At 47.9% G+C, this 27,040-nt stretch overlaps 1 protein-coding gene across 6 annotated transcripts in view; it reads right to left on the bottom strand.

The window, feature by feature from the left end:
* Positions 1-27,040, bottom strand: part of DISP3 (dispatched RND transporter family member 3) — a 58,289-nt gene that overhangs the window by 18,336 nt on the left and 12,913 nt on the right. For all 6 annotated transcript variants that reach the window (XM_035307725.3, XM_078330374.1, XM_035307723.3 and 3 more), the window contains 6 exons: positions 15,875-16,973; positions 15,079-15,298; positions 3,879-4,015; positions 2,870-3,004; positions 2,195-2,355; positions 728-867 (listed from right to left, as the gene is read on the bottom strand). In XM_035307725.3, coding sequence (XP_035163616.1) covers positions 728-867; positions 2,195-2,355; positions 2,870-3,004; positions 3,879-4,015; positions 15,079-15,298; positions 15,875-16,970 — 1,889 coding nt within the window. In that variant the 5' untranslated portion in view covers positions 16,971-16,973. The remainder of the gene's footprint in view (positions 1-727; positions 868-2,194; positions 2,356-2,869; positions 3,005-3,878; positions 4,016-15,078; positions 15,299-15,874; positions 16,974-27,040) is intronic.

Raw genomic sequence — 27,040 nt, 5'->3', positions numbered from 1 at the left:
TGCAAGTGGACACTGTCATGGGTCCCTGAACACCACTGACCAAGGCTTTTCTTTTTTTTTTTTTTAATCTAGAAAGACCAAGGCCTTTTTTTACAGTGAGTGGCCCTGTTCCAAGCCCAGAGACTCTCCATCATCTCTCCATTCTCTCAACCTCAGGCAGCCACCCAAGCCTGACTGAGCTCCACCGCCATCCCCCTCCACCTTTCCCGACCACCAGGCCCACAAGACCTTTCCCCTTAAACCTCCAGCAGCAACTCTGAACTGACCCGTTCAGCTCTGCATACGGCTCACTACATCTAAAGATGAGAACAAGAGAATATTGAACATGGTACCTAAGAGCATGGGATCTGGAAGCAGACATTCTTGGGTTTAAATACAGGCTCTACTGCCTACTAAATGCGTGACCTTGAAAAAGGTGTCCAACCTCCCTGAGCCATTGTTTTCTCATCTATAAAATGGGCACAGCAAGAGAACCCAGCTCCCAGGGTACTTTGGGGAGAGAATGGTGATGTCATAAGATTTTGGACGAAAGTGTTTGCTCACTTCCTGGTGACACTGGTGATCACAAATTGCAATTATTGGACAGAAGTATCTTCTCCTCCCTGTTCCCTGCCTAGCACAGGACTGGGCACATAGAAGACTTTTGGAAGAGAGGTTGGTGCGCCAAGCGGCTCACAGAGCCCTGTTGTGGATACCCTGCTGTGGGAAGAAGCCCCACCTGACTTACCTGGTCTGGCAGGAGCTCTCCAGCGGTGCCAGGTAGAGGCTCCAGAGGCCCAGAGCTGCAGGCATGGTGACAAGCACGGCCAGCCAGCAGCAGGACACAATGAGAGACATGAACAGGCCGAAGTCGTGGACGGCTGGGATCTGGTGATGGAAAGGAAGAGAGGGATGTGGGGCTGGTTGGACCTGGAGTCAGGGGGCCTGGGTGCCCCTGCAGCCAGAGAGACACTCAGGACCCCAGATCCCTCCCAGACTGAGGCAGGAGGAGGAGGCGGCCCAGGCTGCTAGAATGCCAGCCACCAGCTTCGCAGGACACCAGGAGCCAAGGGCTGGTGTCGGGGGACGCAGCAGCACAGGAAGGGCCCCATCTCGAGTAGAGGCTCTTGGCTATCTGTAGCCCACTGCCTAGCACAGTGTCTGGCACAGAGCAGGGCTCAGTAACTGTCATTACAGGAATGAATGGAGGACAGCAGAAGACACATCCCATTAGACCAGGCCATGTGCTAGTGGGGTGGGTAGGGAGAGAATGTTGCCACATGACGGAAGCAGGGACCCTGGGGACTGGGAGCAATGGGTATGTTCTAGAAGTATGACAGGGACCACAAGGGGGTACCAGTTGGAAGTAAGTTGTAACCAACATCACAGCAGCCTGCACTCTGTGAAACACTTTCACAGCCATCCTAGCCTACCAGTCCCCAGATAATCCACACGTGAGGAAAGCGAGGCTCAGAGAGGTCACACAGCCTGCCCCAGGTCACACAGCAGAAGCTGAACTCAGCTCTGCCTACCTTCTGGAAGTGATTCTCTAGAAGGACCCAGATAATCCTAAAGCATCTACTGGTTTCCAGATGGACTGCTCAGCTCAGGTTGTAAAGTCTCTGAAAGACTTGCGCCAATTCACTCTTTCCACACCAAGGACCCAGCCTGGGTTTAAGGCCTTCTCCTAAGCCCCACTGAGAGGCAGCGAGACGAAGTCAGCACGAGGGAGGAAAATGCAGCTGAAAGTAGGCAGGGGTTGAGGCAGGGGTTGGGGCAGGGGGAGGAATCACTGTGGACTTGGTCAGGCTTCTCACTTACCTGCTGTGTGACCCCAAAGAAGTCACTTTACCTCTCAGGGGCCAAGTTTCTTTTTGGAAAACAGGATGGTAATTGTACCTTTGTCAATTAGCACGGGTGATGAAGATTAAACGAGAAGGAACTTTGGAAACCGCCAAATGTCCTCCAGGGTGGAGGCTGGGCTAGTACTACTGAGTATCCCTGATACACGCTGTCCAGATGATTATATTCCTACTTGTTAAGTTTGGGTAATGGGTGATCTGTGACAAAAATGAACTGTAGAGACGGAGCAAATGCCTTGAGGTGAAGGCTATGCAGGTACTCATGCAGTGGTGGAAAGGGCAGAGACGGGGGGCTAGGTGTGCGCACAGGGGGCAGGGGGAGGCCAGGACAGGAACAGAGGGCAGGTCCGCACCTGGGAGAAGACGTTCGCTGCATAGGCGGCAGCTGTGGTCAGGGAGGTGAAGAAGGTGGCCTTGCCTGCAGTTTGGACGGTGTGAATCATGCGCAGCTGTGGGTCTTCCAGATGGGTGGCCTGGCGGTAGGTGTTGATGAACACAAAGACGTCGTCCACACCTGTGGGAGGGAGTCCCGGGCCAGGAGGGCAGGCTCAGGATCATTCTGCTGTCCCCAGGATCGGGCCCAACTTGGGCCTAGACCAAGTCTGAGTGGCCTCCTGGGAGGTCAGGCTGCAGCAGAGTCCTGCTTCTCAGCTTTGAGTTTGGAGAGACCCCTCTGACTGGCTCCTCCCACTAAGAGTTCAAGCCCCTCCCCCCCAACACACCAGACTCCTTGGCCCCAACCTCACCCAGAGGTAGATGCCTTCTGCCACATCCTGGCCTCCTTCCCACACTTCCTGGGCTTTTCTCACCACCCTCAGCCCCTTCAGCAAACCTTCCTGCTCTCTCCACTCACCCTATGCCAAGGATCCACCCACCACCCATATTCTAATTCCGCACTCCAAGGTTCTAGGCCTCAGTGGGGCTGTGTAGAGCCCCAGTGGAAGCCAGGCTTTGTATCCAGGGAGAAAGGGGGTGGGGCAGAGTTCCCATGTGGGAGGCGTACTGCTATGGCAACAACGGCAACTCACCAATGCCCACGATCACGAAGGCGGCCACCCCATTAAGGATGCCCAAGTACTGAATACCAAATACCACGTGGTACAGGAAGAGGGCCACCAGGCAGCTAAGACCAATGCTGGCAATCCCGAAGAAGGACAGGAACACTGGGCAGGGTAACAAACACAAGGGAGAAGGTTGGGGGATCCTCATGGAACACAAGCCCCATTCGTGTCCCTGATGTCGGCTGGGTCCCACCTCTTCCCCACAACCCTGGACACCATTCATCACTCTCTCTGTTCCCAGCACAGGCAGAGGGCCAATTCTCAGTTCTCCATGCCCAAAGAGGGCAGCAGCAGGAGGTCCAAGTGGCAGATGAAGCCATCTCTGAGTAAGTCAGGTCATCCTCCTCTTTGCAGACCTTACCTCAAGAGTCTTATGGACCTTATATATTACCTGGGGGTAGGAACTGTGTCTGGATCCCTGGTACCTTACAGCATCTGGCATATAGTTTGGTGCCCGGAAAATATTTGTTGCATGGATGAATGAACGTCTTTTCCATTTTGGAAAGTATTACTATTCTCTTGTCTGCTTGGGCAATAGAGTGTGCCTACTGTATACAGACAGCAGTAAGCAGCAGCTGGTGTCCATAGGCAGGTGGAGGTGGAAAATTGATCAGTGGGGGGCAGAGGGCAGCTGACTTGGACCCCAAAATAGGCTACAAAGTAATTCACAAAGGAGTGCAATACCCCAGGCTCCCCAACACAAGGCTATCAACAGGAGAAAGATGGTCAACAGGTCAAAGGTTCAATCATGCAGGTGCCCAGGGTAGAGGGTGTGACCCAGGCTGGCACAGCTCAACCCGCCTCTAGGCCTCAGTCTGCCTGCCCACGGTTAGAAGATGATTTCTGGACACATCCCTGTGCCCCCAGCTCTGTGTGCTGGGTTCAAGAGTATTCTGGCACTCTTAAGAAGGCAGGCTCTGGGCAGACAGGAGCACCCTGGGAGGGGAGGAGGGGGCAGCCTTGAGAGAAGCCCTACCTGAGCAGGAGGTGAGGATGTAGACCAGGGCAGCGATGCAGCTGCTGCTGATGAAGGCCAGGAGCATGTCATTGTTGAACGTCCTGCGCACTTCATAGTCAAACAGGTCTGTTCCCCCATAGAGAACCTGGACTTTGCTGGGGGAAGGGGGGACATGGAGAGAGGAAAGACGGGAAGAGGATTAGAGCTGGCTGTGAACACGTGGAGGAGGATCAGGAGCTGTCCACTTCACCTGTGGCTTTGCACATTGGCTGGACATCAAAATCACCTGGGGGCTTCCAATCATCCTGATGGAAGGCCAGACTCCAGACAAATTCTATCAGAACTGCCGGGGTGGGGCTGAATCATCAGGACTCTTTAACTCTCCCAGGTGATTCAAATGTAGGGTCAAGGTTGAGAACCACTGCTCTACGCAGATCATGATCAATTATAATCAGCTTCTACGCCATCTTCCAATTCTCCATATCTATGGCCAAGTTCTAAATTCAAACTGGCTGCTAGATATTCAGTTTTACACTGCTATTCAGTGTGTGCTTAACACAAATTATTTTTAATTAAAAAAAAAAATAACATAACCAGGCTGGTCAAACTGTGTCTTAAAATACAAACATAAGTGACATCTGCTTCTGGCCAAGATGGAGTAAGAAGATGGAGTCCAGTCTTCCCACTGGAACCAACAAAAATGTGAGAAAATACATGAAACAAGGCAACCAAGGATCATGATCCCTGAGAGATGAGAAACAAAATGAGTCCTATGCATATCCTGGCTTATTGCTTTCAGAGAGTTTCCAGTCCTCCATGCAGTCTAAAATGTGGGTTATTGAACTCCCCAAAGGAGGCTGAAAATTTTCCAAACTTGATGAAAACTATAAACCCACTGATACAAGAAGCTTCAGCAATGAACCCCAAGCACAAAAAAGCTACAGTGCACATCATAACCAAGTTGCTCAAAAATAGTGACCAAAAGAAAATCTTAAAAAGCAGCATGAGGAAAAGACACAAAGGAACAAAGACAAGGCTGTCAGCAGCCTTCTCATTAAAAACAGGGCACATGAGAAGGCAGGGGAGCAACATCCTTTGAAGGTAGTGGAAAAAAAGTCAACCCAGTATTCTATACCCAGCAAAAATACATTTCAAAAAACAAAGGCACAATGAAAAACTTTTTTAGACAGACAAAAACTGAAGTAATTAATCTCCAGTATACCTGCACTAAAAGATTTTTTTTTTTGAGTCAGGGTCTCACTTTGTCTCCCAGGATAGAGTGCAATGACATGATCATAGCTCCCTATAGCCTCTAACTCCTGGGCTCAAGCAGTCCTCCCACCTCAGCCTCTTGAGTAGCTAGATTACAGGTGTGTGCTACCATGCCCGGCCAATTTTTTTTTTCAGTATAGATGGTGATATGGTTTGGTGGTGTCCCCACCCAAATTTCAACTTGAATTGTATCTCCCAGAATTCCCACATGTTGTGGGAGAGATGCAGGGGGAGGTGACTGAATTAAGGGACTGGTCTTTCCCGTGCTATTCTCATGATAGTGAATAAGTCTCATGAGATCTGATGGGTTTATCAGGGATCTCTGCTTTTGATGTTTCCTCATTTTCTCTTGCCATTGCCTTGTAAGAAGTGCCTTTTGGCTCCTGTCATGATTCTGAGTCCTCCCCAGCCATGTGGAACTGTAAGTCCAATTAAACCTCTTTTTTGTTCCCTGTTTCAGGTATGTCTTTATCAGCACTGTTAAAATGGACTAATACAGTAACTGGTACCAGTAGAGTTGGGTGTTGCTGAACAGATACCTAAAAATGTGAAGAAACTTTGGAACTGCATAACAGGCAGAGATTGGAACAGTTTGAAGGACTCAGAAGAAGACAGGAAAATGTGGGAATATTTGGAACTTCCTAGAGACTTGTTGAATGGCTTTGCCCAAAATGCTGATAGAGATATGGACAATAAAATTCAGGCTGAGGTGGTCTCAGATGGAGATGAGGAATTTGTTGGGAACTGAAGCAAAGGTGACTCTTATTATGTTTTAGCAAACAGACTGATAGCATTTTGCCCCTACCCTAGAGATTTGTGGAACTTTGAACATGAGAGAGATGATTTAGGGTATCTGGTAGGAGAAATTTCTAAGCAGCAAAGCATTCAACATGTGACTTGGGTGCTGTTAAAAGCATTCAGTTTTATAAGGGAAGCCGAGCATAAAAGTTTGGAAAGTTCGCAGCCTGACTATATAATAGAAGAGAAAAATCCATTTTCAGGGGGAGAAACTCAACCCAGCTATAGAAATGTGCATAAGTAGCAAGGAGCCTAAAGTTAACCCCCAAGATCATGGGGATTAATATTCTCTGACATGGAAAAGTTCAGAGAATTTCATGGCAGCCCCTCCAATCACAGGCCTGGAGGCCCAGGAGGAAAAAATGTTTTCGTGGGCCAGGCCCAGGGTCCCAATGCTGTGTGTAGCCTAGGGACTTGGTGCCCTGTGTCTCAACCACTCCAGTTGTGGCTGAAAGGGGCCAATGTACAGCTCAGGCTGTGGCTTCAGAGAGTGGATGCTCCAAGCTTTGGCAGCTTCTACATGGTATTGAGCCTGCAGGTATAAAAAAGTCAAGAATTGAGATTTAGGAACCTCCATCTACATTTCAGAAGGTATATGTAAACACCTGGATGCCCAGAAAAAAGTTTGCTGCGGGGATGGGGCCCTCATGGAGAACCTCTGCTAGGGCAGTGCAGAAGGGAAATGTGTGTTGGAGCCCCCATGCAGATTCTCTACTGGGACACCAACTGGTGGAGCTGTGAGAAGAGGACCACCATCCTCCAGACCCCAGAATTGTAGATTCACTGACAGCTTGCACTGTGCACCTGGAAAAGCCGCAGACACTCAATGCCAGCCCATGAAAGCAGGTGGGAGGGGGGCTATAGCCTGCAAAGCCACAGGGGCAGAGCTGCCCAAGACCATGGAAACCCACCTTGCATCAGCATGACCTGGATTTGAGACCTGGAGTCAAAGGAGATCATTTTGGAGCTTTAAAATTTGACTGCCGCACTGAATTTCAGACTTGCATGAGTTCTGTAACCTCTTTGTTTTGGCAAATTTCTCCCACTTGGAACAGTTGCATTAACCCAATACCTGTACCCCCATTGTATCTAGGAAGTAACTAGCTTGCTTTTGATTTCACAGGCTCATAGGCAGAAGGGACTTGCCTTGTCTCAAATGAGACTTCAGACTGTAGACTTTTGGGTTAATGCTGAAATGAGTTAAGACTTTGGGGAACTGCTGAGAAGGCATGATTTATTTTGCAATGTGAGGACGTGAGATTTGGAGGGGCCAGGGTGAAATGATATGGTTTGGCTGTGTCCCCACTCAAATTTCAACTTGAATTGTATCTCCCAGAATTCCCATGTGTTATGGGAGGAACCCCGGGGGAAGTAATTGAATCAAAGGGGCCCATCTTTCCCATGCTATTCTTGTGATAGTGAGTAACTCTCATAAGATCTGATAGGTTTATCAGAGGGTTCTGCTTTTGCTTTTTCCTCATTTTGTCTTGCCATCACCATGTAAGAAGCGCCTTTTGCCTCCTGCCATGATTCTGAGGCCTCCCCAGCCATGTGGAACTGTAAGTTCAATTAAACCTCTTTTTGTTCCCAGTTTCAGGTATGTCTTTATCAACAGCATGAAAATGAACTAATACAGATGGGGTCTCATTACGTTGCCCAGGCTGGTCTTGAACCCCTTGCCTCAAGCAATCCTCCCACTTTGGCCTCCCAAAGTGGGATTACAGGCGTTAGCCTCTGTGCTCAGCCTATGAGAGATGTTAAAGGAAATCCTCAGGCAAAAGGAAAATGCTAACAGATGGAAATATGGATCTATATAAAGAAACAAAAAGCACTGAAAATGGTAATGACATCAATAAATATATACAATTTTCTTATTTATTTAAATCTCTTTAAAAGATAATTGACCATTTAAACAAAAATAATGTAATGTGTGGCTTATAATACACATTAAAATAAAATGTATAACCACATAACATAAAGGTCAGGAGGGAAAAAATGGAAGTATACTATTGTAAAGCTCTTATACTATATATGAAATGATATAATATCATTTGAAGATACACTGTGATAATTTAAAGATATATACCATAAACTCTAAAGAACCACTCAGAGAGTTATAGCAGAAAAGCCAACAAAGGCAATACAACAGAATTATAAAAAAATTCAATTAGCTTGAAAGAAGGCAAAATAGAGGAAAGGAGAAACAAAGAGCATATGGGACAAATAGAATTAAACATACTTAAGTCTAACCATATTAATAATTGCATTAACTGTAAATGGCTTAAACACTTCAAGTAAGTTAGAGAGTATCAGAGACCTTTAAAAAAAATCAAGACCTAGTTGACTACCAGAAACCCACTTTAAATATAAAGACACAAATAGGATAAAAGCAAAGGGATAGAAAATGATATACCATGCTAACATGGATCAAAAGGAAGCTGGATTGGTTAAATTACTAAAAAATGAAGAAAATTTCAGAGCAAAGAATATAACTAGAGGCAAAGAAGATAACTTCAAAATGATAAAGGGATCAACTCATCAACCAAACTACAATCCTAAATGTTTTTATAGCTAATAACAGAGGTTTAAAATACACCAAGTAAAAACTAACAGAACTGAAAAAAGAAATAGCGAACTCCTGATTGTAGGTCGATGTTTCAATCTCTCTCTCAATATTGCTAGAAAAATCAGACAGAAAATTACTAAGGATAGAGAAGACCATGAACAACACAATCAATGCACTTGATCTAATCAACACCCACAGAACATTTCATGTAAAAACAGAACTTTTCTTTTCATGCATATAGAGAACATTCAGCAAAAAATACCATGTACTGGACCATAAAACAAGACTCAATACATTTAAAAGAACTTATATCACACAACGTATGTTCTCTAACCATCATGAAATTAAATTAAAAATCGGCAACAAAAAGCCTGAAAAATTCCCAAATATTTGAAAACTAAATAACATACTTTTAAGTTATAGATGGGTCAAAGAAGAGATCAAAAGGAAAAACAGAAAGTATTTTGAACTGAATGAAAGGGAAAATAACATATCAAAATTTTGAGATATGCTAAAATGTCATACTTAAGGGGAATTTTATAGCAGCACTAAACACCTCTATTAAGAAAGAAAGGTTTCAAATCAATGGCCTTAGCTTCTACTTTAAGAAAGCAGTACAAGAGAAAATGAAATGTAACATGAACCAAAGAAATAAAATAATAAAGATCAGAACAGAAACCAAAGGAATAGAAAATAGAAAAGCAATGGAGAAAATCAATGAAACAGGGAGCATGATAGGGTGACTATAATCAATAATAAGTTAATTGTACATTTTAAAATAAGAGTGTAATTGGATTGTTTATAACTCAAAGGATAAATGCTTGAGGGGATGGATACCCCATTCCCTATTGATGTGCTTACTTCACATTGCATGCCTCTATCAAAACATCTCATGAACCCCATAAATATATACACCTACTATGTGCTCATGAAAATTAAAAATAAAAATAAATAAATCTACTTCTCAAACAAGAAAATCAATGAAACCAAAAGCTAGTTCTGTGAGATCAATGAAACAGATAAGCTTCTAGCCAGACTAACCATGGAAAAAAAAAGAAAGAAGACACACGGAAGGAGACATCACTACAATTTCTACAAATATTAAAAAGATAATAGGGAAATATTATAAATCATTTCATACCAACAAATTTGACTATTCTTTTTTTCTCGCTCTGCCACCCAAGCTGCAGTGCAGTGGCACAATCATAGCTCACTGCAGCCTCGAACTCCTTGGCTCAAGGGATCCTCCCACTTCAGCCACCACAGTAGTGGGGACTACAGCCATGTGTCACCACGTCTGACTAATTTTTGTGTGTTTTTAGAGACAAAATCTTGCTGTTTTCCTGGCTGGTCTTAAACTCCTAGCCTCAAGGATCCTCTTGCCTCAACCTTCCAAGTAGCTGGGAATATAGGCATGAACTACAGTACCTACTAGTGTTCACTTTGTTGATGGTGGTGAGGGCTTCACAGTGTATACATGTCAAAACCAATTAAATGGTAAAGTATGTGCAGTTGGTTGTATGTCAATTATACCTCAATAACGCTGTTAAAAATATAAACAGGACTTTAAAAAGCCAAGTTGAAAGAATCTCTGAATTATCTACTTTGTTGAATTAAATAGGTTAGCTATCCTTTCGTTAGACTAGAAAATCAATCATTTATTCATTCACACATTAATTCGGATAGCTTTTATAGAGTAACTTCTAGGTTCTGGGTCCTGTGCTAGATGCTGGTTACAAAAAGACATATGCCCATACTTTTACTCTCAAGTTGAAAGAAATAGCTTATGGAAGACCAGTATCTTACTTAAAACTACTATAATATCTGCTAAAATTCAGAAATTATTTGTGATGACAGCAGAGAGTTGCTGAAGACTCCAGAAAGGAAAGAACCTAGGGAAGGCAAGCCGCCCTTCTACAGGCATTTTTACCCTGGAGGCATTTGCTGGTTCTAAACTTGGGCAGAAGGATGAAAAACCTGGCTGAGAGTCAGATAAGCCAGCAGAGCTTTGGGCAGACACTTGCAGACCAGCAGAGCACATGGCCAGGTTTTCCCTCATCCCTTCTGCTGAAGACAGTGGCTGTGTGGGGCCTGAAGCCAAAACCTAAGCAGAAAGCCTCTGAAAAAGCAGGGTGGAGTTTTTGTTTTTATTTTTTTAGCAGCTTTGGGAGATAAAATATTAGAGTTTGGAAACTATCAGAGAAAAGGACGCTGCAGAATACACCAAGCTCTCAGTTGAAAATCTGAGAGAATCTAGGGCAAACTAGAGGTAGACTGAGACTTTTCAGGATTGCAAACCATCCTCAGCTCTCAGTGTGGTCACTGACTGTTTAAGGTGATTAGTCACGACTCTATGTGCCTTCTGAAGTGAAGGATACTTCTTCTCTGGAGGAAATAACATCATTTGGACCTATCCACACAGTTTTTTTCCCACATAATGTTCATCACTTAATAAAAGTTACACTTCGAGAGACTGAGGTGGGAGGACCACTTGAGGCCAGGAATTTGAGACCAGTCTGGGCAACATAGTGAAACTTTGTCTCAAACAAAACCAAAAAACTAGCTGGGCATGGTGGTACATGCCTGTAGACCTAGCTACTCAGGGGGCTGAGATGAGAGGATTACCTGAGCCCAGGGTTTGAGGCTGCAGTGAGCTATGATCATGACACTGCACTCCAGCCTTAATGACAGAGTAAGACCTTGTCTCAAAAAGATAAAAATAAAAAAATAAAATTTACCAGGTATACCCATAGGCAGGACCACATGATCCCAAACCAAGTGAAAGAACAGACTACAAAACAAATCTGCAATTAACATGTTTAAGAACAGAGAGGAGAATGTGAACAAAATAAATGATGAATAAAATAACTACACCAGTGATCTAGATCTATAACAGACCCAAACAGAAATTCTCAAAATGGAAAAACAGAACAATAACATTAAAAACTCAATAGACATTAAATAGCAGACTAGAGACAATAAATAGAAAGCAGGATCGGTGAACTAGAATATCTAAACCAAAGTATAGAAAGAAATATAAAAAAAATAAAACCCAGAAAAAAAGCATTAAAACCATATGGGGCTCTTTTCTGTTAAATCAGAAAAGATTTAACATCTGTGTAATCAGAGTGCAAAAAAAGAGGGCACAGAGAACAAGGTAGAAGCAATATTTGAAAAGATAATAGCTAGGACATTCTTAAAACTGATAACAGTCATCAACCTACAGCTTCGAGAAACTCTGCATCCTCAAACAGAATAAACAAAGAAAACGCACCAAGATACCTCACAATAAGACTGGTGAAAACGAACACAGAGAAATCTTAAAAGCAGAAAAAAGAGAATTTTTAATAGAGCAACAAAAAAGATTTACAGCCTACTTTTCTACAGAAATGATGGAAGTCAGAAGACAATGGAGTGACATCTTCAGGTAAAGTATTAAAAGAAATTAACTGCCAATTTATAATAAATCTATATCAGCAAAAATATAATTCAAAAATGAAAGTAAAATAAAGATGTCTACTAGGCAAACAAAACAAAGAATCTGTCACCAGCAAACCTGCACTGAAAGAAATGCAAGAGTTTCTTAGACACAAGGAAAATTATCCCAGTGGGAAACATGAACTAGTACAAAGTAATGAACACCAACAGAACAGGCAATTCTGTGAATAAATATAATGAACACAGACTCTGTAAAATAATGCTGTAATGTCTTCTGGGGCTTAAATGTAGTAAGAATTAAAATGCATGCAACATAAAGGCAAAAAAACTGAAGCTAAATAAATGTAGTGAACATATTCTAGGATTCCAGTATTAAAAGCAGTAAAAGTGATCATTTATATTATACTGTTATAAGTCAAGGTACATGTTGCCATCTCTTGGGGAACCAATAATAAAGTAATTTTAAGAATTTTATTCATCCAAAAGAAGGCATTAAAGACAGGATGGTCACCACTGCTCTGACACTCTAATGGGAGGAAACAGAAAAGTGACTTTTTCCCTAAGGGCGGGGGTTTTGCCTTAGCAGTAAACATCTGGGCAGAGATAACACTGGTATCTAAAACGATAAAGGTCCTTCTATAGTAAGCACTTTTCAGTTTCCCAACCCAGCCAAGTACCTTTCCTTGAGGCATCTCCATTCATTTATTCATTTTCACTCTCCAGACAAACCCTTACTAAGGGGTACCTGGCACTGTGCTGTGGCTTGGTCCATAGAAATGGAACCAGGAACAAAACCAGTTTTCAACAAACTCACATCCTATAGAGACAGACAGTTACACCAGACCTCTCTCAAACTCAAATGTGCACACAAATCACCTGGAAATACTGCAGGTCTGGGAGAGAACTTGAGATTCTGCATTTCTAACAAGCCCCAAGGTGATGCTGATGTTGTTGACTGGAGAAATGCACCATGAGTTACAACTAAAAGACAGAGTGAGAAGCACTATGATAAAACTGTAGCTCAGAGAGGTGAAATAGCTCACTGAGACTCACAATAACTTGAATAACTGGGATGGGACCCAAGATAGATCTGACTCCAAAGTCTGTGTATGTTCTTTCCTGCCTCCCTTAAGGAAAAGAAATGGGACTGTGGAAACAGGGGAAGTTTCTCAGTCTGATTTGTGCTGTTATGACAGAACACCTGAGACTGGGTAATTTACAAAGAAAAGAGGTTTTATTTACTTCATGGTTCTGCAGGCTGGGAAGTTCAATGGCATGGCACTGGCTTCTGGTGAAGGCTTTTGTGCTGCATCATAACACAGAGGACGGTCAAAGGGGGAACAGGAAAAAGGGACCAAACAAGAGGAAGAACCTCGCTTTACAACAACCTGTTCTCTTGGGAACTAATCCATTCCCGCAAGAGAGAGAACTAGCTCACTCCCACAATATGGCATTAATCTATTCATGAGGGATCCACCCCCATGACCCAAATGTCTTCCGCTAGGCCCCACCTCTCAATACTGCTGCAGTGGAAATTAAACTTCAACATGAGTTTTGACAGGGACAAAACATATCCAAACCATAGCAGGTTGAGTGGGCATTGAGTCCAGCCTTTGGGCAAAGTTGCCCAAGTTGGATCTTAATAGATGAATAGGAGCTTGCCTGGCAAAGAAGTAGGGCAGGGAGAAGGCTCCCAGTGCAGTAACTGGCATAAAAACACAAGGGGCGAGCGTCTGGATTTCAATCTCATTCCACCACCGATAAGCTTTAAAATGGTGGACAACTTACCTAATTGCCATTTCTCAGTTTCCTCAACTATAAAGTGGAGATAATCATAACAGCACCCACCTCATTGGGCTGGTGTGAGAAACGAGTTGGTATGTACAAAGGGTTTCGAACAGTGTGTGGCACAGAGTAAGTCTGATTATTCCAGCAGTTACTCAATATAAGGGATGAGCAGTGGAAGGAATGAGGGTATTTCAGGCAGCATGATTCCTCCTATGCTTGGGACTGGCCTGTCAGGGCAGAGACTGGGAAAGCACTGCAATTATTGCCCAGAAGGATTTCTGCCCTGTTCTGGTGGGGAGGGACCCAGTTGTATTCCCGAGCACACCACCCCAAAGCACTTTCACATCTGTTAGCTCATCTCTTAGTGACTCCAGAGGGCAGCCAGAATCACGTTCTCCATTCTAACAAAGGAACACTGACACCCAGAGAAGTAAAGTGACTTGCCCATTACCTCCTTGGGTATTAGAGACAGGAAGAGTGGTTAATTTTAGGTATCGATGTGATTGGATTAAGGAATATGGAGAGAACTGATAAAGCCTTGCCTCTGGGTGTGTCTGTGTGGGTTTTCCCAGAAGGAACTGGCATGTGAATCAGTGGCCAGGGTGGGCAGCATCCCGTTGGCTGGGGGCCAGGATAGAATGAAAAGGGCTGAAAGGTGATTTCTTCTCTTTCTTTCCCTCCTGGAGCTAGGATACTCTTCTCCCGCCCTGGATGTCAAAACTCCAGGCTCTCTGGCCTTTGGATTCCAGGACTTACACCAGCAGTCCTAAGGGGTTCTCAGGCCTTTGGTCTTGGACTAAGAATTACACCATTAGTTTCCCTAGTTCTGAGGCCTTCAAGTTTGGACTGAGCCAGACTACCAGCATCCAAAGGTCTCCACCTTGCACACTCCATAACTGCATGAGCCAATTCCCCTAACAAATCGTCTCTCACATATCCCTCTATCTATCCTATTGATTATGTCTCTCTTGAGAACCCTGACTAATGCAGGGAGAAACTCCTTACTCCCTGGCCAATACTCTTTCCAGAAAGACCTTGAGCACCACCTCAGGAGAAAATCAATACCCAAGACTTCCAGGGCAGAGTTCTGGGATCTCCTAGCTGGCCCAAAGCTGTCATGTTCACTAACCATTAGCACTGATCAAGCAAAGGGACTTTCATTTGTCAGAGTGACTGCAATGATGTACTTGGTTCTGCCCCGATTTGGAAAGAAAGACTTCCCAAGGAAAGATGACAGGGAAAGGGATACAGGGTTTAAGAGTAAGAGGCAACTGGAAACCAATTTCCTGTCATGACGCAGCCCTTTCCTGGGACACACATGGGCGCACACACACAGGATGCAGCTGGACTTCCCACCTGGTAGACTGCTTGGCCAGCATCGCCACGTAGGTGACCACGAAACTCTGAAACTTAGCCCGTTGTTCCTCCCAGCGGTCATCCACTGAGTAGTAGTTGGGCAAGGGAGCTCCAAACAGGATCTCACTGCGCAGGAGGGAACTCTTCAGATTGTCTGCAGAGAGGCCCTCATCCACGTACCAGTAGAACTCAGGGTGAGTCATGGCCAGCTCCAGGGAGCCTGCAAGGACGGGGGTGGGGACCCCAAGAGTTCAGCTGGTCAGCTCCCACCAACCCTCCTCCCTCAAGGCCATCCAGTCTCATTGTAGCCCTGCCTCCCAGGTTTCTCCCCTGCCCACATCTACTGAAACTGCACCCGAGGCCCCACAGCCACTCTCTGACCCTGCCCTACCCTTTCTCAAGCCCCTCCCTAATTTACCTAAAATGAACCCTACCTCAGTCTTCTTCAATCCCACTCTTTCTCCTGTCTTCCTCTGGCCAGATTCCTGGTTCTCTGTTACCACATCCTAGCCTTTCTCTAACCAGCCTCACATCCGAGCCCCATCTCACGCTTTCTCTACTTTCAACCACAGCAGAACCCCCACCAACCTTCACCTGGGTCTTGGTCCAAACTTCCCTCCAAGCTTTCCTTCAGTTCCCTCTCACGCTCACCTCACACTTGAGCCCAGCCCTTTTCACCTTGCCCTCTGGCCATGCCCAGCACTCAGCTCCAGACTGACTGGGCCCGGACCAAATCTCCCTAAAGAGCTGTATGAAATTAGGTCCTACGCCCCGCCCCAGCATCCCGGCCGCTCACCCCGGATGTCCGCTAGGTCCTGGCCCATGCCATCATAGTAGATCTTGCCGCCCCTCTCGGTGGGGAAAAAATAAGTCATGAGCGAGCTGGGTGGCGAGCAGTAGGAGTAGGAGCCCAGCGGCAGGTCCTTAAGCACCTCGTGGGGCTTCCAGCAGAACTCCCGGAAGCCCGGGTGGTCCATGATCTTGCGCTCGATCTCGTGGATCGTGACTAGCCGCTCACTGGTGAAGATGTTGCGCTCTGCGTCGCCGCGCGCCAGGAAGATGAGCTCGATGCGCCAGTGCGCGTGTGTCTGCGTGTTGGCACTCACGTAAGCGCGCGAGTAGTCCCAGCGCGAGGCTCCTCTGCGGGCACGGCTCTGATTGGCCGCGGCTGCCGCGGGGGGCAGGACGCTGGGCTGGTGCCGCCCATTTTTGCTCAGCCGCTGGTTCCGCGGGTCTTTGGTCTGGTCGGCTGCCAGATCCTCCAGGGGCGGGGTCTCACGCCGAAGTCTCCCGCTCCGATTGGCTGGGGGCTTTTGGGCCGTGGAAGTGTCCTGGGACAGTCCTGGGCCGCGGAGTGAGGCCGCCGGGATGACGCGCGGGGCTCTGGAAACTTGCCGTGAGCGGTTGCTGAGATGCAGCTGCTGCAGTTGCTCTGAGATAAGGCGCTGAAGCGTCTCGGAGGTGAAGTCGGCCAAATCGCGCCGGTTCCGCCCCCAGGATCCAAACTGGGACTTGAGTGCCAGGGTGAGGGCGTCGAAACGCTGCGATGCTTCGTGGTTGCGGATCTCAAAAGCGTTGTAGGAGATGTCAATGTCCAGCGGTGGGTAGTAAAGGAACATGAAGGCTGACAGGGCCATAGGGATGCTGCAGCCCAGGAAGAGCACCAGCCCAGCACAGCACGGATTGGTGAAGGCCCAGCCCAGGGTACTCCAGAAGCCCGAGGCTGGGGGCCGGGAAGGTAAGGGCCAGTGCTGCCAGCAACACTGCCCCACTGCCCCAGGTCGGGGCCCTGGCTTCTGGGCCCCCAGAAAGGCCTCACCCGTTGCTTCTTCTTCCTCCTGCTCCTCCTCTAGCCACACATCCTGCAGCAAGGGGTCATCCTCTGTGTCCATAGCCTGCAGAAGAGGGAGAGGGTCAGCAGGCTGGAGAGACAGGGAGGGGAAGGTGCCCTGTGGTGTAGTTCGCACAGCCCCGGGTAGCAATTCTGTCCACTCATAACCAAATACTAACACTGCAATGGAATTGCATAAAGCACGCATCAACACAACTGAATTTAACCATCTGTAAAAAATGCAGAGAAAATTCCTGTTATTTGCCCATCAACTCTCCCTTTTGGGTCTTGGCTTGAAGGCCAAGGCCACAGAAAAAAAGGAGAATTGCAGACAGAAAGGATGTTTCTCCTGGGGTGACGGATATTTTTTTAAAAAGTCTGACCACACAATTTTTTAATTTTTGCTGCATGCTCTGACACTAGAACTCTCAAGGCCAATGTAAGATGCAACTTCACTGCAACCACTCTTATTTAATGAACAGCTGTAAAGTACCTCCAGGAAGTATCAGGGTGCAAGGGAAAAAGCATGATCTTTGGAATCAGGCAGACCCTGATTTGAGTCCTGGCTGTGTATCAGCAAGGCAGTGAGCCTCCCTGAACTTCGGAGTCCTCATCTATAAAGTAGAAGTGGCCATTGCTGCCTCGTACGACTGTGGGGTCAAAGTGGAAGTACTCTGCAGTCTGTGTAGTATGTTAGTTATTATCTGTCACATAAGGAGATTTCTTTGCTCCCCACTGGGGACTGTAACATGCTCAGCCATTGCCCAGGAACTGTGCCAGGACTAGGTGCCTGTCACAGCTCTCCTGGAGAACCCTCAGCAGCTTCCCACCCCCTCTGGGATACTGCAGCTGCAGCCACTGTTTGTCAGGCTCGGGCCACTTAATATGCAGCTCCAGCAACATCAAACCTTTGGGCATGGACAGGGGCTGGGCATCTGCCTCCCAGAGACTTGAGCGAAGCAGCAGGAAGGCCTGGCAGGAGAGGGCGGGGCTGGGCAACCAGAGGACTCCAGCGGGGTGGTCCAAAGAGAAGAGGCTTTCCGACATCCCCGGCATGGCCTGGCCCCTTGTCCTGCCTGCCCTCTGGACAGAGAGAGACTCATTATCCAGTTAGATGCTAGGCAGTGAGAGGAGGAAGCTAATTATGCTAGTGCTAGCTAATTAATGCTGCCTTTCCTATTAACATTCTCTGGAGTGCTCCATTTCAATTAGATGATCTGTCCAGGAAGAGAGGCTGCTGTCAGTCCAAAGAAAGTAAGCAAGAGGAGGTGAAGGAGGGAGGGAAACAGAGACAGAGGAAAAGAGGAGAGATACAGAGGGGAGAGTGGAATGGTGGGGGATGAAGGAGAGACTGAGATGCAAACAGGGAGATAAGAATAAACAGGAAGAGTGACTGAGGATGTGGGGGAGAGGACGGGTGCGCAGCAGAAGACTTGCAAGAGAGGCCTGGAAGGGGCGGGAATTGCTCCTGTAATATGCAAGATTCCTATCAATGAGATAATTAAACTTCCCATTTGCAACGCCCTAACACGAGCCTGCCAGCTTGCCAAGGGGATGGTAACTGCTCTGAAGCCCAATTTGTATTCGCACTGGAGGCAGCTCAGACTGACCCCATCTCCAAAGGGAAAAACCAAGTCTGCACATGGAGGTGAGGAGTGTGGGAGCCTCTGCCCCATTCTTGGCCTCAGAAGAAGAAAGCTGATGGGAATAAGGTGGAGAGGGGAGGGGCCGCGTTTGCAGTTTTCTGGGAACTAAGACCCATCCATCCTGCCGTGCCTCAGCCTGCCTTTGGGGCAGTACAGTTTAGTGCGTTGGTGTTGCAGGGGGTCAAAGGCCAGGATTCTGGGTCACAGCAACACTCCTGGGTGATCTGAAGGCCCCTTGATTCCATTGCGATTCCACCAGGAATGTCACTCCCTTCCCCCATGGGTCCACACTGAATTCATCATTCAAGTCCTTGCTCAAATGTCACCTCTGCCAAGAAGCCTTCCTAGATCTGACCCCCATTCCCCCGCCTGCCAGCTGCCTAAGCTTCTCACCATCCTTACTAGATTTTGCCTGGAGGTAAACATTACTGCAGGGAAGGGACGGAGAGGCAGTGGAGCAGAGTATTAAGAGCTACGGCTTCTTCGGAGGCAGACAGACTTGGGTGCAAGTCAAGATTTAGGGCAGGTAATTTAACTTTGCTGAGCGTCAGTCTTCCCATCTGCAGAATGGGTGTAACAGTGCTCACCACCAAAATTGTCGGAAGAATGGAGTACACAACAGACTGAGCACAGTGCCTGGTGGGTATAAGTGCCTGGGAAATGGCAGCTACTATTCTTTTACATGCTCCTTCCCTCCAAAGGCTGGAACCCCTAGCAGATACATGGAGCAGGCTGTGTTTTCCAAAGATGGCTGCAACGATATCTGCCATCTCAGGTGCTTATCTCAGGATGTGACTTTGACACTCCTCCCATCAAGCAGGCAAGGCTGCCATAGTCACCAGCCCACCCGGATTCTAGGGGAAGGAATGCAGACATTAGGAAATAAAGGAAGATGCGGCTTCCTCCTGGCACTCTTTGGATGCTCATCCTTGGGATCAGCCACCATGCTAAGAGAACGTCCAAACTAGCCCATACAGAGATCACACATAGGACTTCCTGCCGACAACCAAGCTGACAGCCAGCATCAACCACCATGTGATGTGAGCATGTAAGCAACGTTGATGCAGATAATCCCAGCCCCCAGTCATTGAGTAACCCCTAGCCTTCCAGTCTTTCTAGCCGAGGCCCAGATACCAGAGTGGAGCTCAGCCATCCTCTCCTGTGCCCTGTCCTGACCCACAGAATGCTCAATAGTTGTTATACATCTCTGCGCTCTGGGATGTTTTGATACATAGCAATAGCAACTGGAACAATTGCAGTGAAGCCTTATTCTGTATGTGTGACTCCATGCCCTGCAGACAGCATTTGCTGGATTTAAGTGACCAGAAAATTGGGCCCAGCCACTGCACCTCCTGGTGAGAGCCCTACAGGCCGGTAGACATGAGCTTTAACGGAGCAGGGACTTAGTTGTCATACTCCCTGCTGGGTTCTCATGGCCTAAAATACTGTTAGGGAGGAGGGCAGTCAGATATTTGTTGAGTGAAAGAAGGAAAAGGAGTCTCCGATGAACGTGGGTTAGGTATTTGATAGAACTTGCCCCTGGACAAGTGAATTAACAGCATTTGCAGCGACCTGGATGAGACTGGAGACTATTATTCTAAGTAAAGTAACTCAGGAGTGGAAAAGCAAACATTGTATGTTCTCACTGATATGTGGGAGCTAAGCTATGTGGACGCAAAGGCATAAGAATGATACAATGGACTCTGGGGACTTGGGGGGAAGGGTTGGAAGGGTGGGAGGATGAGGGAGAAACAACTACAAATGGGGTGCAGTGCAAAACAAATTGTAAATTTGTTTTCCTTTCTGATTTGATGGGAAATGATTAGCAATGCACCCTATTTGATGGGCGATGGGCACACCAAAGTCTCACAGATCACCATTAAAGAACTTACTCATGTAACCAAATACCGCCTGTACCCCAATAACATATGGAAAAAATTTTTTTAAACAATTTTTTTTAAAAGAACTTTCCCCTGGACAGAAAGAGCAACAGACCCCAAGCCACATAAGCATCGGCAGGGGATACAGCTTCCTCCGGGTTGGGAAGGATCTGGAAGACTGTGAAATGGACAAGGCAGGAAATGGATTTGATGAGTTCTTGATCTGTCATGCACCCTCCCCACCCCATGCCTGCCTTCTCAGTCTGCCCCCAAAACGAAAAGTGCCACAAGGGAAACCACACCAGACTGGTAGGTGGTCAACCCACATGTCTCCAGGTTGGGCTCAGCCACCAATTTTCTGGGTAGCCCTGTGTCTGTCCCACCCCTCTTGGGGCCCTGTCTCCCCTATCTCATAGTGGGATGTTAAAAGCCCAGGTCCTTCCAGCTGTGCCACCCCTGGAGTCTCCAAGAAACCCCAGAGAGCTAGGCCTTCCCACCTCCCAGTCTGCAGTCTGAGTAAGACAGGAGCCGTCTGAGAGTCCCTAGAACCAAACCGAGGCTGGGCTGGTAGGGTGTCACACCAATGCTCAGCTAGCACCTCCCTCTGCAGGCCCCTCCACTAGGTAGGATGGGCAGCAAATTGTAAATTTGTTTTCCTTTCTCAAATGATGGGAATTGATTAGCTTATCGAGGAACTCCAGCTGCTCTGTGGAAGGGGACGAAGGTGGTTCCTGCAGTAGCTGTCATTGATTCAGACAAAGCCCGGAGTAGGACTGGGAGGACTGAGGGAGTGGAGTTCAGTGGGGTAGGGTGGGGGCTGCGGTCAGGCCTTTATGGACCCTGGGAATGCTCTCCTTCTCAGTGACCAGTGCTTTCTCTCTGCCTGTGTCTCTTTCTCACACATACAGGCACCCTCAGAGGTTGTCAAAATGTAAACTCTGGGCCTTGTTGGAGCCCATGAACCCAGGTGGACGCACATCCATGTAATCAGATTGTCCTCCTCTTGGGAAAGGCAACAGGGAAGCCACTTAAAAGGGAACAAGAGGCCCTAGGGAGCCTCAAAAGGAAAGACCTCACCCAGTTTCAAGCCCAGGCTTGTGGCAACCCAAAGCCATATCTGCAGTCAAATCACAGCTTTATCACAGAAAAACAAAACATATGCCCATTAATAGCAGTTATCTTTTTGGGAGGATTATGGGTGATTTTTATTTTCTCCTTTGTACTTGTCTGTTTCTAATTTTTCTGCAATGATCAGGTACAGCCTTTTAGAATCAGAAATAAATGTTATTTAAAAATAGAATATTTGTGTATGTGTGGGGAAGGGATTTTCCTAACAGCCTTCAACTCTGAGGAATTCCTATAATAGGCAGGGGAGGAGGGCTCTGCCCTCCAAGGAGAGAAAGCAAGGAGAGTTGGCTAAAGTTGTAGCAGGAGAGAGCCAGTAAGAAAGCAGAAGGACCTTGGACAGGGGGCGTGGGCAAACGCCCTGTGGGTGACCGAGTGTGGAATCACCTATTCCCGAGATGGAGAGGGGGATCGTTCAATGAGCAGGAAGTAGGTAATGGCCCAGAAGAGACTTCAGAGTATACCTTCTCCAACGCCTTCATTTTACACATGGGGAAACAGACTTACCCAAGGTTAAGTCAAGGAGAAGGGACTGACCCAAGGTCATCTTATCAGTGGCAGGACCAGGATTCATTCTACTCCATCCCCAGATTCTGGGGACAGTTTTTGGCAGCCCCAAGGAACAACCAGGCCTGGAGGGAGATGGCTTGTGGACTCAAAGTGCCAAAGTAGGAGACCTAGTTTTGTTTTTGTTTTGTTTTTTGAGACGGAGTCTTGCTCTGTCGCCCTGGCTGGAGTGCAGTGGTGCAATCTCGGCTCACTGCAACCTCTGCCTCCTGGGTTCAAGTGATTCTTGTGCCTCAGCCTCCTGAGTAGCTGGGACTACAGGTATGCACCACTATGCCTGGCTAATTTTTGTATTTTTTAGTAGAGATGGGGGTTTCATCATATTGACCAGGCTGGTCTCGAACTCCTGACCTCAAGCGATCTGCCCATCTCAGCCTTCCAAAGTGTTGAGATTACAGGTGTGAGCCACCGCACCTAATGGGAGAGCTGTTTTTGAAGCTGAAGGGAAAAGACAATCTTCAAGTCACAGGTCAGATGGACTTCCCCATTTGGACAGAACGGGGCTTCAATGGGAGGTGGTGTTGCCTCAAAAACACCCCCAACCCCCTGCCAGGCCTCACTCTTCTCCAGAGCAAGTGGGGCTCCCAGGGATGTGAACCTATGCCAGAACCTCCCTGTGCTTTTGTTTATAACTTCCCTCCTCTGGCAGAGGATTACAGAACGCTTCCTTCTCCATTCCCCCATCCCAGCCAGACTATTAAAATGTAATCAAAAAATCACATTAGACATGCAGATCTCACTTAAAATACATATATGTATATACAATTTAATGGCAATTAGGAGCTAATCAGCTTTTTCTTCCTGGATCAGGGTGTTTTGCCTTCCCTAGTTCAGCTCTGGTGCTCGAATATCTCGAGGTCTTTGATTCTCTTACCCTTGGGTCGGTGGCACAAAATGAGTTATTTTGAGTTGAACAGCTCTAGAGAAGGGAGGAAAGAAAAGAGGAGGCCTTGGTGCCACCCAGGCATCACTGTCCTAAGTCCAGATACTCCATCTTCTGAGAATCTGTCGCTCTCCGGACCACCCGGCTATGTACCTGACTATCATCAGAATTCCAAACCTTTCTCCGAGACCTGGATACTGCACCTAGGCTAGGCGGCTGGAGAGGCACTGGAGATGTGGTGGTGAAACGGGGGCAAAATCATGCACATGGAGTGAAGTCAAAAGCCCAGCTACTTCACTGCAGAAACTGACGCCCATTAAGATCATCATCATAATTAACTCTGCATCTACCACATGCCCAGTATTCCTTATCCATCCTCTGTCATCCTCACATCAGCCCTGCAAGGACTCTAGAGAAGGCATTATTGGGCCGGGCGCGGTGGCTCAAGCCTGTAATCCCAGCACTTTGGGAGGCCGAGGCGGGTGGATCATGAGGTCAAGAGATCGAGACCATCCTGGTCAACATGATGAAACCCCGTCTCTACTAAAAATACAAAAAATTAGCTGTGCATGGTGGCGCGTGCCTGTAATCCCAGCTACTCGGGAGGTCGAGGCAGGAGAATTGCCTGAACCCGGGAGGCAGAGGTTGCAGTGAGCCGAGATCGCGCCATTGCACTCCAGCCTGGGTAACAAGAGCGAAACTCCGTCTCAAAAAAAAAAAAAAAGAAGGCATTATTAGCATCCACTTTTTACAGAAGCAAAATCAGAATTAGAAAGGTCACACAGCTACTAAGGGGCAGAACTGGAGTTTGAACCTCGGGTCTATTGATTCTAAAGCCCAGGCTCTTTTGAGCCATACCAGGCAGCCTATGAGCTCTCTGATAGCTGAGATGTCAGTACTCATTGGAGAAACCCATTGCCTTTTGGCAAGTTTGCACCATCCCCATAAGACTGGAAATCACTCGGAGCCTGGCAATTCTGCTTTCAGTAGGCGGCAATTCAGGGCATGATATAAAGGAAGTCTACCACCAACCTCAGAAGCTTGGCCTTCCCTTCAATGGGTCATGGGTGTGATGATTAATTCTATATGTCAACTTGACTCGGCTATGGGGTGCCCAGACATTAGGCCAAACATGATTCTGTGTGTGTGTGTGTGTGTGTGTGTGTGTGTGAGAGAGAGAGAGAGAGAGAGAGAGAGAGAGAGAGAGAGAGAGTTTCCAGATAAGTTTGGGTTTTTTTTTTTTTTTTGAGATGGAGTCTTGCTCTGTTGCCCAGGCTGGAGTGCAGTGGCACAAACTTGGCTCACTGCAACCTCCGCCTCCCAGGATCAAGTGATTCTCCTGTCTCAGCCTCCTGAGTAGCTGGGATTACAGGTGCATGCCACCATGCCTGGCTAATGTTTGCATTTTTAGTAGAGATAGGGTTTCACCATGTCAGCCAGGCTGGTCTTGAACTCCTACCTCAAGTGAGCTACCCGCCTCAGCCTCCCAAAGTGTTGGGATTCCAGGAGTGAGCCACCAAGCCCAGCCTCCGGATAAGATTAGCATCAGTACACAGAGTAGAGCAGATGGTGCTCACTAACAAGGGTTGGCCTCAACCAATCAGTTCAAGATCTGAATAAAACAAAAAGGCTGAGTAAGAGGGAATTCTTTTTGCTGACTGCTAGAGCTTGGACATTGGTCTTTTCTCTCTCTCTCTCTCTCTCTCTCTCTCTCTCTCTCTCTCTCTCTCTCTCTCTCTCTCGACAGAGACTTGCTCTGTTGCCCAGGCTGGAGTGCAGTGGCGTGATCTTGTCTCACTGCAACACCGCCTCCCAGGTTCAAGCAATTCGCCTACCTCAACCTCCCGAGCAGCTGGAACTACAGGCGTGCACCACCACGCTCAGCTAATTTTTTGTATTTTTAGTAGAGACGGGATTTCACCATATTGGCCAGCTGTTCTCAAACTCCTGACGTCATGATCCACAGGCCTCGGCCTCCCAAAGTGCTAGAATTGCAGGTGGGAGCCACCGTGCCTGGCCGACGTTAGTGTTTTCTGGCCTTTGGACTCAAGCTGAAATATCGGCTCTTCTTGGGTCTTCAGCCTGCCAACTTTCAGACTAGAACTTACACCATCATCATTCCTGGTCCTCAGGCCTTCAGTCTCAAACAGCAGCTACACCGTCAGCTCTCCTGGGTCTCCATCGAACAGCAGCTACACCGTCGGCTCTCCTGGGTCTCCATCGAACAGCAGCTACACCGTCGGCTCTCCTGGGTCTCCATCGAACAGCAGCTACACCGTCGGCTCTCCTGGGTCTCCATCGAACAGCAGCTACACCGTCGGCTCTCCTGGGTCTCCATCGAACAGCAGCTACACCGTCGGCTCTCCTGGGTCTCCATCGAACAGCAGCTACACCGTCGGCTCTCCTGGGTCTCCATCGAACAGCAGCTACACCGTCGGCTCTCCTGGGTCTGCATCGAACAGCAGCTACACCGTCGGCTCTCCTGGGTCTCCATCGAACAGCAGCTACACCGTCGGCTCTCCTGGGTCTCCATCGAACAGCAGCTACACCGTCGGCTCTCCTGGGTCTCCAACGAACAGCAGCTACACCGTCGGCTCTCCTGGGTCTCCAACGAACAGCAGCTACACCGTCGGCTCTCCTGGGTCTGCATCGAACAGCAGCTACACCGTCGGCTCTCCTGGGTCTCCATCGAGCAGCAGCTACACCGTCGGCTCTCCTGGGTCTCCATCGAGCAGCAGCTACGCCGTCGGCTCTCCTGGGTCTGCATCGAACAGCAGCTACGCCGTCGGCTCTCCTGGGTCTCCATCGAACAGCAGCTACGCCGTCGGCTCTCCTGGGTCTCCATCGAACAGCAGCTACGCCGTCGGCTCTCCTGGGTCTCCATCGAACAGCAGCTACGCCGTCGGCTCTCCTGGGTCTCCATCGAACAGCAGCTACGCCGTCGGCTCTCCTGGGTCTCCATCGAACAGCAGCTACGCCGTCGGCTCTCCTGGGTCTCCATCGAACAGCAGCTACGCCGTCGGCTCTCCTGGGTCTCCATCGAACAGCAGCTACGCCGTCGGCTCTCCTGGGTCTGCATCGAACAGCAGCTACGCCGTCGGCTCTCCTGGGTCTCCATCAAACAGCAGCTACACCGTCGGCTCTCCTGGGTCTCCATCGAACAGCAGCTACACTGTCGGCTCTCCTGGGTCTCCATCGAACAGCAGCTACACCGTCAGCTCTCCTGTGTCTCCATCGAACAGCAGCTACGCCGTCGGCTCTCCTGGGTCTCCATCGAACAGCAGCTACACCGTCGGCTCTCCTGGGTCTCCATCGAACAGCAGCTACACCTTCGGCTCTCCTGGGTCTCCATCGAACAGTAGCTATACCGTCAGCTCTCCTGGGTCTCCATTGAACAGCAGCTACACCGTCAGCTCTCCTGGGTCTCCAGCTTGCTGCCTGCAGATCTTGGGGCTTCTCAGCCTCCATCATCACATAAGCCAATTCCTTCTAATAAATCTCTCTCTCTGACATATATAAATCTCCTGTTGTTCCTTTTTCTCTGGAGAACCCTAATACAATGGGGCCATGAAGCATCCCAGAGAGAAAGTAGGGGTGAAGCAGGGAGCCCCATCCTAGCAGCTGGATCCTAGGGCCCTCCCAGAGTCTTCTCTGAGGAAGTCCCAAGTCCTATCTAGAATCTCAAATAAAAATGGCAACAGAGCCTGGGAATGCCTTCTAGATCCATAGAGGAAGGGGTATGGCTGGGTGACTTTCCACACTTGTCTGAGCTCTTTCCCCAGCAAGAAGACCCTAAATCTATCATCCCACGTCCCCTGCCCCAGCCCTAGGGAAACCTGGCTTTGTGGCTGCGACTGAAGCAGGCACCTACTCCCACTCCCCAGCACCCCTGTAGCCCCCTAAGAAACACATCTTTGTTGGCTCAATTTGCCAGCAGGAAATTCAGAGGGGTACAAACGACTACTCCTCTCCGCAAAGAAAATCTGGGCTTATTATTAGGAACCCAGGTTGGGGATGGGAGGGGAGTCAG

The sequence above is a fragment of the Callithrix jacchus genome, chromosome 7 (assembly GCF_049354715.1).
Source record: "Callithrix jacchus isolate 240 chromosome 7, calJac240_pri, whole genome shotgun sequence".
NCBI lineage: Eukaryota > Metazoa > Chordata > Mammalia > Primates > Cebidae > Callithrix > Callithrix jacchus.
This window is presented reverse-complemented; position numbering and strand designations above follow the sequence as displayed.